General features: G+C 40.0%; 1 protein-coding gene across 1 annotated transcript in view; it reads left to right on the top strand.

Moving 5' to 3' along the window:
* The window catches only part of SORCS3 (sortilin related VPS10 domain containing receptor 3), a 431,276-nt gene that overhangs the window by 263,272 nt on the left and 154,830 nt on the right, over window positions 1-13,174 (top strand). The window contains exon 5 of the mRNA XM_053389270.1: window positions 949-1,022. Within this exon, the coding sequence (XP_053245245.1) occupies window positions 949-1,022 (74 nt within the window). The remainder of the gene's footprint in view (window positions 1-948; window positions 1,023-13,174) is intronic.

The raw sequence follows: 13,174 nt of genomic DNA, 5'->3' as shown, positions 1-13,174 counted from the left end.
TTGTGATGTCTTTCCCCTCCCCAAACCAGCTTCCATCTGAACTGAGAAAAAGAACACCCTAGCTATGCATTAATCTGGTAACGCGTACACAGCCTGCCTCTCCCTGCCATTGGAGGCTTGGTGTTTGGAAGAGGAGGTGTTCAGCCCAGCCTTTGCATCCAGGCTCCAGAGTTCTTCCCCTGTAGGATGATCAGCTGATCCATCACTCCTGGCTTTCTAGCTGCTATGAAATAGCTTTTGTTTTTGCAGGCTTTTGAAAGGTTTAGTTTTCCCACTATGTGGCTGGTTGCTATGCTTTGGAATTGCCCCTGTGGTGTTTGTTTTTTATTATATTTGATCATTTTTATTGTGTATGGTTGTTTTGATGTGTATTTGATTTTCTTCTTCTCTTTGGGTGTTATTTCATACTGAAAAGGAGGAGATACAGTTAAGGATAAAATAATGAATTGTTTAACACAAGTCTAATAAGAGGATGATTACCTCCATTAAAGCCCATATATGTGCGCTTTGAGTAACAAAACCCATATCTACTTCTGCAGTCTCATATTTCTCAGATATGGAGAAATTCAGCTCCCAGGTGAGGCACATCTCCACTAAGATATGACACCCCCCTTCCAGGGACCATAACTCTAGGGCTAGGACATGTAACAAAGGTTAAATCTCATGGAATTCTGATGGTGGGAAACTAAGGTCAAAGTGCAGTTTCCACACCATGGAAACACTTTGCACAAAACAGCCTGGCCTCAAAATGCACATTCAGAACTTGAGCACATTGTGAATGATTCTCTTCTTAGAACTCTAGCAAGAACCTCATGCTGGGACTCAATACAAAACAGGTTTATTATTATTATTATTATGGTAGGAGGATCAAACTTGTTTCATCAACAGTGGCCATGTGCCACTCTATTGCATGTTACAGACTCACTAATTGGATTTTCTGTATTTCAGCTTTATAGCTCTATGGATTTTGGAAGAAGATGGCAGATTATGCATGAACGGATTACTCCGAACAGATTTTACTGGTGAGTTTCCTCCCATTATATTATAACTGCATAATAATGGATGGTCTAGCAAGGATCAGTAACAAAGCACACATTTTGAAACTGATGGTCTTCATTCCAAATGGTTTCTTCACTCATTCTTAGAATCACTGCAACATCAAACCAAAGTTAAGCAATTTCCAGTGTCATCATTTTAAGTAGGAGAAATTTCAGCTACGTATCTACATTGGATTTGAATAAATCCCAAAATCTGAAGCAAAGTGGAGTGCCTCAAAAGGATTTTGGTTTGTCAGAGGCTGAGGATCTGTACAAGGTGGCACATGTTCAAGAGGGGATCCCTCAAGCACATCAGTGAGCTAGACAAGTGTCTACTGACAGCAAAAATAATGTATCTAAGCTTACCACAATGCCCTAATGCAAATGTGGGGTGATGAGGATAGGCTAAACAAACACTAGAAGAGATGCTGGAGGAACAGCTCTGTTGTGGCTGAAAGGTCTAGCTTGTAATCAGAAGGAATGATTTTACTCAGATAGTTAATCTATTTTGCTTATAACCTGGAGTGATTTATCTGGGCAGTCTAGTCTGCCTGAAAATTTCATCCACTTCTGTAAAACAGAAAACAAGTGGGTGGGGTGGGGGGAAATGGGGTAGGGATGATAATAAAATAAACTTTGATGGACTTCAAGCCATATTGGACATTTTATGAAGCACCTTGGTCTGAGGCAAATTGTTTTCTGATGCGCCAAATTGGGGTCCAACCAAATCATGATGTTAATAGACAACTCTAATTTAAACATATGCTCAGCATTGTCACTGTCCTTAATTAATGTTACATTTGTATAACTTGAAGTGTTTCCACTCCCCACCTTAATTCTGATCCTACTGTTCTAATCCCAAATCCTGCCCTCCCCCCAAAAAAAAGATATGCTCAAAAGGGTTGTGTACTAGTTCCTATATATTTGGGAATAAGTCTGACCTGTTTTGGAACTGCTCTGTGTCTTTTGATTGGTAAAATATTGTAAAAAGGGTATCATGTTGTGCAGCGTGATATTGATACATACATATGCACACACTGAGAGCCATAGTAGTGTAGTGGTTAGAGTGTTGGACTCAGACCTTGGAGACCAGGGTTCAAATCCCCATTCAGCCATGAAGCTTACCTTGGGCCAGTCACTCACTCTCAGCCTAACCTACCTCACAGGGTTGTTGTGAAGATAATATGGGGAGGAGAACTGTGTATGAAACCTTGAGCTTCTTGGAGGAAAGATGGGTTATAACTGTAACAAACAAACAAAATACAGTGGTACCTAGGTTAAGTACTTAATTCGTTCCGGTGGTCTGTTCTTAACCTGAAACTGTTCTTAACCTGAAGCACCACTTTAGCTAATGGGGCCTCCTGCTGCCGCCGCGCTGCCAGAGGATGATTTTTGTTCTCATCCTGAAGCAAAGTTCTTAACCCGAGGTAATATTTCTGGGTTAGTGGAGTCTGTAACCTGAAGTGTATGTAACCTGAAGCGTATGTAACCCGAGGTACCACTGTATATTTACTCGTACACACTGGTAAAACACCAAGAGAAAGATGTGCAGTTACATCAAGACAGCTCTGTTGTGATGCTATACACACATGCAACATGTACGTTCACATAAAGATTGCCTTTTTTCAAATGCTTTACCAAAGTGCATATGCATATTGTAAATGTACAGAAGAGGAAATGAAACAACTGAACAAAGGCAACTGAAATATATGGCTTACTGGGCTAGCATAGGTCTCAGTACTGAATTCAGAAGCAAGAAACTGACTAATTCCTAAGATAATTCGTTCGGCTTTAGAAATAAGACCAATGTAATTTGGAATTTCTGAAAACTGGGAGGAACTTGGGTTATTGGAATTTCAGAAGCATTTCTACTTGTTGTCTAGTTCCTTTTGGAAACAGCCAACAAACAAATCCATATTCTTGTCTTGAGATGATGGTTGGTAGGCTGAGTTGAAAAGATTCTTCCTCCTCCACAACTCCCTTGAGTCTATAGTTAGCTCATCGTTTATGCTATCTGTCATTTCCCAGCATCTTATTAAATTTGCAACCAAGTGAAAATGTCCTCTACCCTGTAGGGAGAGGAAACTGTGCATTTCCAAACACATCAGTCAAGCTATTTTCCTAATTCTGTTAGTGACATGTTATAACATACTGATTCCCAAGGGGTGATGTTAAAAGGGAGAAAATGAGCACCCTATGCTCAAGTTAAGAGGTTACGGGACAACCTACTTTATAACAATGTCTCTTTCTGTTTTCCTCTCTGCTGCATAATTGCCTCTATTTTTTCTCTCATGTCCTATCAGTTGGGCAAAAGAGAGCTCATTCATGCACGTGGATTCATCTATCTCAAAGTCAATGCGAATAGAACTAGGGAAGATCCTTGATTCTATTCTGCTGCTGGGAAAGTATTGGCAAGGGTAAACACACACTAAGACATTCTGGAATATGAATTGACTCATCAACTAAGAGTACCAATGAAAAGTCTTCTGCTAGGAGGGCAGGTGTGTCCCTGCTCAGTGACCATTCCTGCCAAAGGCAGTTTTAGGGTGGGACAACTAGTGCGGTCACACTGGGCATCATGTTGCAGAGGGGCCAAAATAATGCATTAGAATGGACCACAAAAGGCATGGGGGCACCGTATTTTTGCATCACACTGCTGCTGAAATTTAAGAGCCAGAGTGCCACTTCTCCTGCTAATTCATACAAAAACTTTTCTCCTTCCAGGCACGCAGTAGACATTAACACAGCTCAAGGACACATTGCAGCCTGGCAAAAGCACTTGCTGAGAGAACGTAGGGCAAAGCTGGGAGGGGTGTGGCCTTGGCAGTGGCATGACCTAGTGAGAGTCCAGATGGCCAGACAGAAAAGGGCTTGAGGGCTTCATTGGGCCCCCAGGCCTGAACTTGAAAGAAGGATAAATATGTCCACAGCTATATTTAGTCTACAGCTATATTTAGTGGGTTCCACCCCTGTTTCTTGACAAGAGAAGTAGAGAATCAGTCTTTGTTTTTTTTTTTTTTTTTATTTTTTATAAATTTTTTTATTGCTTTTTTCCAGAATCTAAATCCATCATCAATAACACAACAAAAGCGGTTTTACAGAAAGAAAAAGAAATTAAACAAGAAAAAATTCATTTTTCGAAGTCTTTTTTTTTTTTTTTCATCATCCACTGGACTTCCCCATCTCCTCCATCCCTGCATTCTTTATAATAAATATAAACAGCAAATTAATACCTTGTTTCCTGTGTTTTTGTATTTTCATCTAATTATTCACTCTGAAATTAAAACTTTTCTCAATCATTAACTTTGTTTCTATCAACTCCGAATTTCAATACTGAAGCATATTTACCTCAAACCTTAGCAAATTTTTAACATTCATATATCTTATAATGTTTTTGTAAATAGTCCTTAAATTTTTTCCAATCCTCTTCCGCAGCCTCTTCTCCCAGGTCTCGGATTCTGCCAGTCATTTCGGCTAGTTGCATATAGTCCATCAGTTGTGTGTGCCATTCTTCCAGTGTGGGTAGCTCCTGTGCCTTCCAGTATTTAGCTATGAGAATTCTTGCTGCAGTCGTTGCATATAGAAAGAAGGTTCTGTCTTTCTTAGGTATCCTCTGGCCCACAATGCCCAAGAGGAAGGCCTCTGGTTTCTTCTGAAAGGTATACTTAAATACCTTTTTCAACTCGTTATAAATCATTTCCCAGAAGGCCTTCACCCTCGGGCATGTCCACCAGAGGTGGTAAAAAGTTCCTTCAGCCTCCTTACATTTCCAACATTTATTATCAGACAAATGGTATATCTTTGCAAGTTTGACTGGGGTCATGTACCACCTGTACATCATTTTCATAATATTTTCCTTTAAGGCACTACATGCCGTAAATTTCATACCGGTGGTCCATAACCTTTCCCAGTCCTCAAACATAATGTTGTATCCAATATCTTGTGCCCATTTTATCATGGCTGATTTGACTGTCTCATCTTGAGTATTCCATTTAAGCAGCAAGTTGTACATTCTTGAAAGCACTTTCGTCTTAGGTTCAAGTAATTCTAGTTCTAATTTTGATTTTTCCACCTGGAAACCAATTTTTTTATCTTTTTTAAAGATCTCTAAAATTTGGGCATAGTGAAACCAGTCTCGCACCTTCCCTTTCAATTTTTCAAAGCTCTGCAACCTCCAAGTGTCACCCACTCTTTCTATTATTTCACAGTATTTTGCCCAGCCACCCCCCATATTAAGTATTTTTGTGGCTTTAGCCTCCATCGGTGATAACCACCTCGGAGTCTTGTTTTCAAATAAGTCCTTGTATTTAGTCCAGACAGAAAACAGAGATTTCCTTACAATATGGTTTTTAAACAACTTATGAGACTTTACCTTGTCGTACCACAAATATGCATGCCACCCAAAAGCATTGTTGAACCCTTCCAGATCTAGGACATCAGTGTTTTCTAGCAAAAACCAATCTTTCAGCCAGCAGAGGGATGCAGCTTCATAATACAACCTTAAGTCCGGCAGGGCAAAACCCCCTCTTTCCTTTGCATCTGTTAATATTTTAAATTTTATTCGGGGCTTTTTGCCCTGCCAGACAAACTTCATAATGTCCCTCTGCCACTTTCCAAAACATTCCACTCTGTCCACGATCTGTAGGGTCTGGAACAGAAACAGCATTTTTGGCAATACATTCATCTTTACTGCTACAATTCTTCCCAACAAGGAAAGTTTCAATCTTGACCAGATTTCTAGATCCTTTTTAATTTCAGACCAACATTTTTCATAATTATCTTTAAACAGATTCAAATTTTTCCCAGTCAAGTTGACCCCCAGGTATTTCACTTTATTAACAACGTTTAGTTCTGTTTCCTTCTGAAACCCATCTATTTCTAAAGGTGTCAAGTTTTTTGCCAAAACCTTAGTTTTTTGTTTGTTTAACTTGAATCCCGCCACCCGACCAAACTCAGAAATTAATTCCAATACTCTTTTTGTGCTGGACACCGGCTCCTGTAATGTCAAAACCAAGTCATCTGCAAAGGCCTTCAGTTTATATTGTTTTCCTCCGACCTGTATTCCTTCCACCTGCTGATCCTTCCTGATCAAATTTAGCAAAACCTCAAGGACAGAAATAAATAGCAAGGGTGATAGGGGGCACCCCTGTCGTGTTCCTTTTTCAATTTTAAACTCTTCTGTCACCACATTGTTTACTATCAATTTAGCCTTTTGTTCTGAATATATTGCATCTATGCCATTTTGGAACGCCCTTCCCACTCCCATCCCTTCCAAATTCTTCTTCATAAATTTCCAAGATATATTGTCAAAGGCCTTCTCCGCGTCTATAAATATCAAAACTGCTTTTGTATTCAAATTTGTCTGTAGAAGTTCCAGAACGTCAACAATGTTCCTAGTATTATCTGACAAATGCCTGCCAGGGAGAAAGCCTGCTTGGTCTTTATGAATAACTCCATTTAAGACTTTTTTCAATCTATTTGCCAAAATGTCAGCAAAAACAGCAGAAATCTTCAGAGACATACCAAAACAATTGTTGGACTTAAGAACTACATACAAGGATCTGGCAAGATTATTAAGAAACAACACAATCCCTTACAGGTGGGAATTCCCCCAAGGATTATCTTTTAATTTGAAAGGGAAGAAGGTGAGAATCAGAACAGCAGAAGAGCAAGAAAAATTCCTAAACGATCACGGGGAGGACCTTCGAAAAGGGACAGCAGGTACCTGGCCACCCCCCACGCCTGGTACAAAAGATCCACCTCCAGACATAGACGAGAAGGGAGACAACCCCATCGGCTAACAAGCTGATCCAGGATGTCTCTGCAGCTTTTTAGTTGGAATATCCATGGGGCAAATTCCCCTGAAAAAAGGAAAAGGATTTTTCACATTTTGAGGAAAGAACAACTAGACGTCATTTGTCTCCAGGAAACCCATGTGACTAGGCTCCACAGAAGAGTGCTAATAAACAAGCGACTAGGCCAAGAATTTATTTCATCAGCTAAAGAAAAGAAAAGGGGAGTCGTGATATATGCAAAGGAGAGCCTAGCACCAAAATTTGTGTTCAAAGATGAACAAGGAAGAATTTTGGCGATCGAAATACAATCACAAGGAGAAAAATTTTTGATAATTGGAATTTATGCACCAAATGAGGGGAAATCTGAATTTTATGGGAAGCTGCATGAGACAATGCTGGACCATATGGACTATAATAACATCATTCTGATGGGAGATATGAATGGGGTTGTCTCCACACACATGGATAAGTCACAAAATCAAAATGTGACTAAAGATGGCAGACTACCAAAGACTTTTTTTGAACTCACAGACAATATGGACTTGATTGATATCTGGAGGACAAAGAACCCCCTAGGTAGAGAGGGAACATTCTTTTCTGAGGCCCACCTATCCTGGACAAGAATCGACCAAATCTGGATATCTAGAGGACTGGCACCCAAGACCAAAAAAGTAGAGATCTGCCCTAAAACTTGCTCCGACCATAACCCCTTGAAAATGGACTTGAGACTTACACCAGCTGGATCCTTCAGATGGAGAATGAATGATGCATTGTTTAGAGACCAGGAGATAGTGAAGAAGGCCCAAAAGACGATGAAAGACTACTTTGAACTAAATTTGAACACTTCGGTGGAAAAAAAAACAATCTGGGACGCAAGCAAAGCTGTTATGAGAGGGTTTCTGATACAGCAGAATTCTATTAAGAAAAAACTCTGGAACGGTAAAAAGGACAAGATCTTGGAAAGGATAAAAGACGGAGAGAAAAAGTTGAGACTAAATCCAAAATCAAAAGAAGTTTTGAGAGAAATAAAATTCCATCAAGCACAATATGCAAAACTGATAAATCAAGAAGTTGAATGGAAAATCAAACAGATGAAACAAAGATCATTTGAATCGGCAAATAAATGTGGGAAGCTGCTATCATGGCAGCTGAAAAAGAGACAAAAACTGAACTTTGTTACCAATCTAGAGGTTGAAGGAGAATGTATTCAGAAACCAGAGGAAATTAGAAAGTGTTTCCAGAGATATTTTAAAAAATTGTTTTCCCAAGGACCCCAAGTGGAGACTGAAATAAATAAATTTTTAAAAAGCTATGGCCTACAAAAACTAACACAAGACAAACAAACTGACCTGAATTATAAAATAACCCAACAGGAAATCGAAAATGCCATTCAGAACATGCAACTAGGCAAATCCCCGGGCCCAGATGGACTTACCTCCAAATACTATAAGATATTGAAGGAATACCTGACTCAGCCATTGATGGAGGTATGTAATCAAATTATGGAAGGGAAGGGGGCACCAGAATCGTGGAAAGAGGCATTCATCACTTTGATACCAAAATTGGAATCTGAAAAGACTCAACTTAAGAACTACCGTCCCATCTCACTCCTAAACGTGGATTACGAGAATCAGTCTTTGCATATTGCTCTGAAATGCAAATCACCTCCTTTAAGTGGCTGCTGCACCTACAAGTATGCAGCCAGCCAGCAAAGCACTGCAGCCTAGGTAACAAAGCACCAAGGTAAAAAGATGTTTAAAAGACTGTTGAGATAAGCACCTGTGTGAATTTAGCATCATAGTAAGGCCAGGGCATACAGCCTTCTCCTTTTCCTGGTAGCAGGTAACTTAACTTTCAATATAAACAGCTCCAATAAAGAAAAACAGCTATGAAGGTTGAAAGCCAGAGTGTCTCTGATCCCATGCCTCCTTTGCGATGTGTTAAATCTAAAGTACTACTGGCTCTCAAGGGATTTTTTTTTATTTTAAAAAAAATCCCTTGCATTGCCCATTTTTGCAGCTCCTCCATACCCTTTCTCTGTCCTGACTAAGCAAAAGACAAAAATAGCTTTGTAATCCCACCAGATGAATGCAAACAATGTTTGTTGAACTTCAAGCCCTGCTTTACAGCTATACAAAATGTTGAACTGCGAAATTTAGTTGCATTCCAAAAATTACGTAAGTGCAATTTTTTTAAATGTATGTACAATTTTGCATATTTGCAAAGAACACAAGTCTATCTCTTTCCTGAGACACCTTTCTTTCTGTTTTGATATTTTTCTAAATATCAACCTGGTATTGAAATAGCCACAGCTTTATTGGTTACAGATGTAAGAAGGCTTGGGCATAGAATATATATTCTGGATCAGCCAGTCTGGTTGCTGGCTGATAACTTTGTCAGCGTCAATGCCAGGTGAAGGAAGATGATTTTTAGGTATGTGTGGAGCCTTATGTGATCACTCGCTCCCCACCCCTGAAAAAATATATATCTAGGGAAATCCTGTTTTAAAATCAGAAAAATTATTCCCCCTAAAATATCGTATTCTTCTGTCAAAGATAAACCTCATAAAATCTGGCTCAGGCATTCAGTGAATGTGAAGCAATATCTCTTGCCAACGCAGTGAAACAATTGGGCTAGACTTGCACAGACTGGGTTGATATTAAGCACAGAATGGAATGATTCTCCTCCCACTCATTTCATTGTGTGCTGGAAATTGAATTTAGTGGGTTGGAAGACCAGGTATGTGAACAATTTCAGTTCACAAACTGCTTCTAACTTTGTATTCCACTCTGGCTCATTTTCATTTCTTGTTGACCCGATGATCAGAGCTGAGTGGTAGCTGCTGAAAGTGGGCAGAGACCTAGTTTCCTCCCCTCCCAAGGCCTACAGGAAATAATGATGTTAATCTGTCCTTGTTTGACTTTAACAGAGTGTTGATTGGCATAATGCTTAGAAAAAGATGGTGGAGGGCTAGCAGAAAGAGGCAGGGAGGAAATAAAACAGTTTAGGTTACAGGTATTTTTCAGACAAGGTGACCAAAACCCACCTTTTTCAGGAGACAGTCCTCTGTTCGACGGGGTTGTCTGGTCCAAGACCAGCTTAAGGATTGAAAAAGAACAATAAAAAGAGAAAACAGAGGCCTTGAAAATGCCCACCATCCAGTTAGCATCTGGACAGCAGAGTAAGCAAGCAGACAAGTTAACTGGCCACAGTCTTTCCCGCTATGATGAGATGCACTGGTTTATTATAATTATTTCTAAATTTACATTTCTACATGCGAATGAGCATATGTAAATATGTATTCCTTTTGTGCTCTTTTTGGGGGATGCATAAGTGACTACCCTAATTTCAGGGGATTTTCAGGGGAAGTTCAGCCATCAGTTGATATCTTATTTTTTTATTCTTTCATCCTTTCCCCACAATTCAGAGTGAGTTTTCTGCAGTTCTTATGACAGCTTTTTTACTGGATCATTGTAAGGTTCAGATAGTACCAAGATTAATCAACCAAAGCTGACCTTGATTCTTTTCCTTGAATGCGTTGAACTTTGGCATGACTTCATCATGTTGTAATTATAGTAAATAAATTTGCACAGTATCCACAGGTGGTTGTCATGTCCAGACCAGAACTGTGGCTATTGTTACCTACAGTATATTGAAACAAGCTAGGATTGTTAACCATACTTTGAAGCAGGCTTGGTTTAATAAACCAGGCAACGATGTAACAACAAACCATGGTTGGCTGAAAATGGAGTATGTGCTTCTAGTCTCCTCACAGTCATGAAGGGGAAGAGTGGGGAGGTAGGAGCACATGAGTCTGAGGCTTATGCATGCCAAAACACAGTCGATGTGCATCATGTTTTGAGCCCTCATGATTTTCACCCATTCCCAAAATTAGCAGGAGGGACTCTTGGCTTTGAAAGACAAAGCACGAGCAATGTTTAATGCACCAGTCCTTTATGTGGCAACATCTGATATACCTTTTTTTTTTAAGATAGTCTGATGATTATGATTATTTTTTAAGCAAGTGATGCCCCAAGACATTTGGAAGCTTTCTCTGTCATTAAGTTTAAACCACTCTCACATTTAGCAGATTGAGCGGAATGCATGCTGTGTACTAAACACAGTCTCTTATCATGGCAAAACAGACAAGACACTTCCCCACTTGTTTTGAATGTGAGCCATTTTGTATAGCTCAGTAACATTCCATTAAAGATAAGGAGATTCGTCTTTTATGCCTTTTCCCCATTGGAAATTAACAAACTCTTTTAAGATGACTATACATCAGCAGTTATATGAGGCAGAATCCATTCTCAGCAAGAAGAGAGAATTGAAACTCCTGTCCTTTTGTTTCCCGATATTCCCCAGAGCCTCCTCTTTAGAAGGAGCTTAGTTTAATTTTGCCATCATTAAGCAGAGGAGACATGAGGCTATGGGAGAACTTCAGACACGGAAACCGGGATACACCACAGCTCTTTTAAGTAAAGTAGGTTATGTGAGTTTCCAATCAACTACTTCTTTCCATAGATGATTTTGACAGTACTGTAGATGAGAAATCTCTCTATTTTATAGCTGTGCAGAGGAACAATTGAACTGGCAGTTGCATTGTTTAGACTTCAATAGCATCAGCAGTGGTAACAAGCTGTTGAATGACAGCTGTCCGCATAAGGGGTGTGCTATGGATTTGTTCATAGGTCAAGAATGGGGAACCTGTGGCTGAACACCCATCAGCCCCAACCAGCATGGCCAATGGTCAGTAGTGATGGGGCTGTAAGACAACAACCTCTAAGGTGTTAGTTGAAAGATGAACATTTAGGATTTTTGTTGCTTTTTGGAGAATTGTTGAAAGTCGTAGACTGACAGGGTGTCAGGATCCACTGCTGCTACGTAAGGTAGCACACCCCCCAAAGCTGATGCTGCAGAAGTCAACTGAAGTAGGACTGAGTTTTGGAAGCTGCCAATCAGTTAAGAAGTATCTACTTCAGGCTTCCTCAAACTTGGCCCTCCAGATGTTTTTGGCCTACAACTCCCACGATCCCCAGCTAGCAGGACCAGTGTTCAGGGCTGATGGGAATTGTAGTCTCAAAACATCTGGAGGGCCGAGTTTGAGGAAGCCTGATCTACTTGTTGACCCAAAGCTCAGAAAAGAGTTCAGCTTCTTTACAGCTAGAAGGGGCCATTATAGCTAGATCTGTGCTTAGCAAAGCTTCACTCGACTAGATTTTGCCCGCCTATTTGCAGTTTTAGGCCATCTGCCACCATTCAGTTCTTGGAGTCTCTTCTCCTGTATCATCCTATTCATATATCTGGACATTATTTAAGGAGTCCCTCCTATTTTACCTATTTGTCTTGCACACAATATCAGCCTTCTCAGTGGTGACATTGGTGGCTGTGGTTGGCTGAGGCTGAATTACTCCTCCTTTTCAAATGTTTAGTTCAGAAGGTTTTGGATATATCTTAAGTTGCATGAGTTTACTACTAGTGCTCAGTTGGATGTCTGCTTTCTTTTAAATTTGTTTTATTATTTTGTGATAGTCATTGGCTTAGATTCCAGCTGGGTTCTGTGGATGGAACAACTCCTTGTATTTATGGACAGAACTGAGAACCAGTGGAGGGACCTGGTGGTAGAAGTGGGGACACATTTTTAACAGATACTCCCTGCAGCCCTTTGCACTGCTTCTCATGCTTCTCTCAATGACCCCACAACCCTCTGAAGCATGGGGCTGCAAAAAGATTATGAGATCAGTGAAAGTTGCTTCCTTCCACTGACGAGAGCATCTCATGGGTATAATCCTGCTCAAAGGATGCTCTTGCTGGCAAAAGGCTAGTTAGAATCCATACCAATTTATTTTAGCTGCTTGTTAGGCACATTGTGGTTCCATTTGGTGGAAAAGCAGAATAAACTTATACCTTCTTATTTAATACATAACAGCTATAGCTGTTCTGGGGAACCTTTTATGCTCTAGAAGCTGCTGAACTATAACTCGCATAATTCCTAGCCACTGGCCATGCTTGCTGGGGCTGATGAGAGTTGTGGTTCAACAACAACAAACAAACCTATGGTCACGTAAAACATACGCACTAAACACACGAGACGTAACCAGCTGTGTTCTTAGATAAATAAGGTATACTGTTCATAATATCAAATTATAAATTTCAATGGAAGTAACTCATAAAGTTCAACAAACGAACAAAGCAGAAGACCCAGTGGATCAGATCATTCTTTAGTCAGTTCATGCATAAGTCCATCCGTGTAATGGTGTCTATTCCATCTGTCAGTTCATAAAGTCCAAAAAATCCACATGAAAAGTTGTTACAGTTTCACAAAATCCTTACACAGAGTCT

The sequence above is a fragment of the Podarcis raffonei genome, chromosome 5, assembly GCF_027172205.1.
Source record: "Podarcis raffonei isolate rPodRaf1 chromosome 5, rPodRaf1.pri, whole genome shotgun sequence".
Classification (NCBI taxonomy): Eukaryota; Metazoa; Chordata; class Lepidosauria; order Squamata; family Lacertidae; genus Podarcis; species Podarcis raffonei.
The sequence above is the reverse complement of the archived record's forward strand: the minus strand, read 5'-3'. Positions and strand labels throughout refer to the sequence as shown.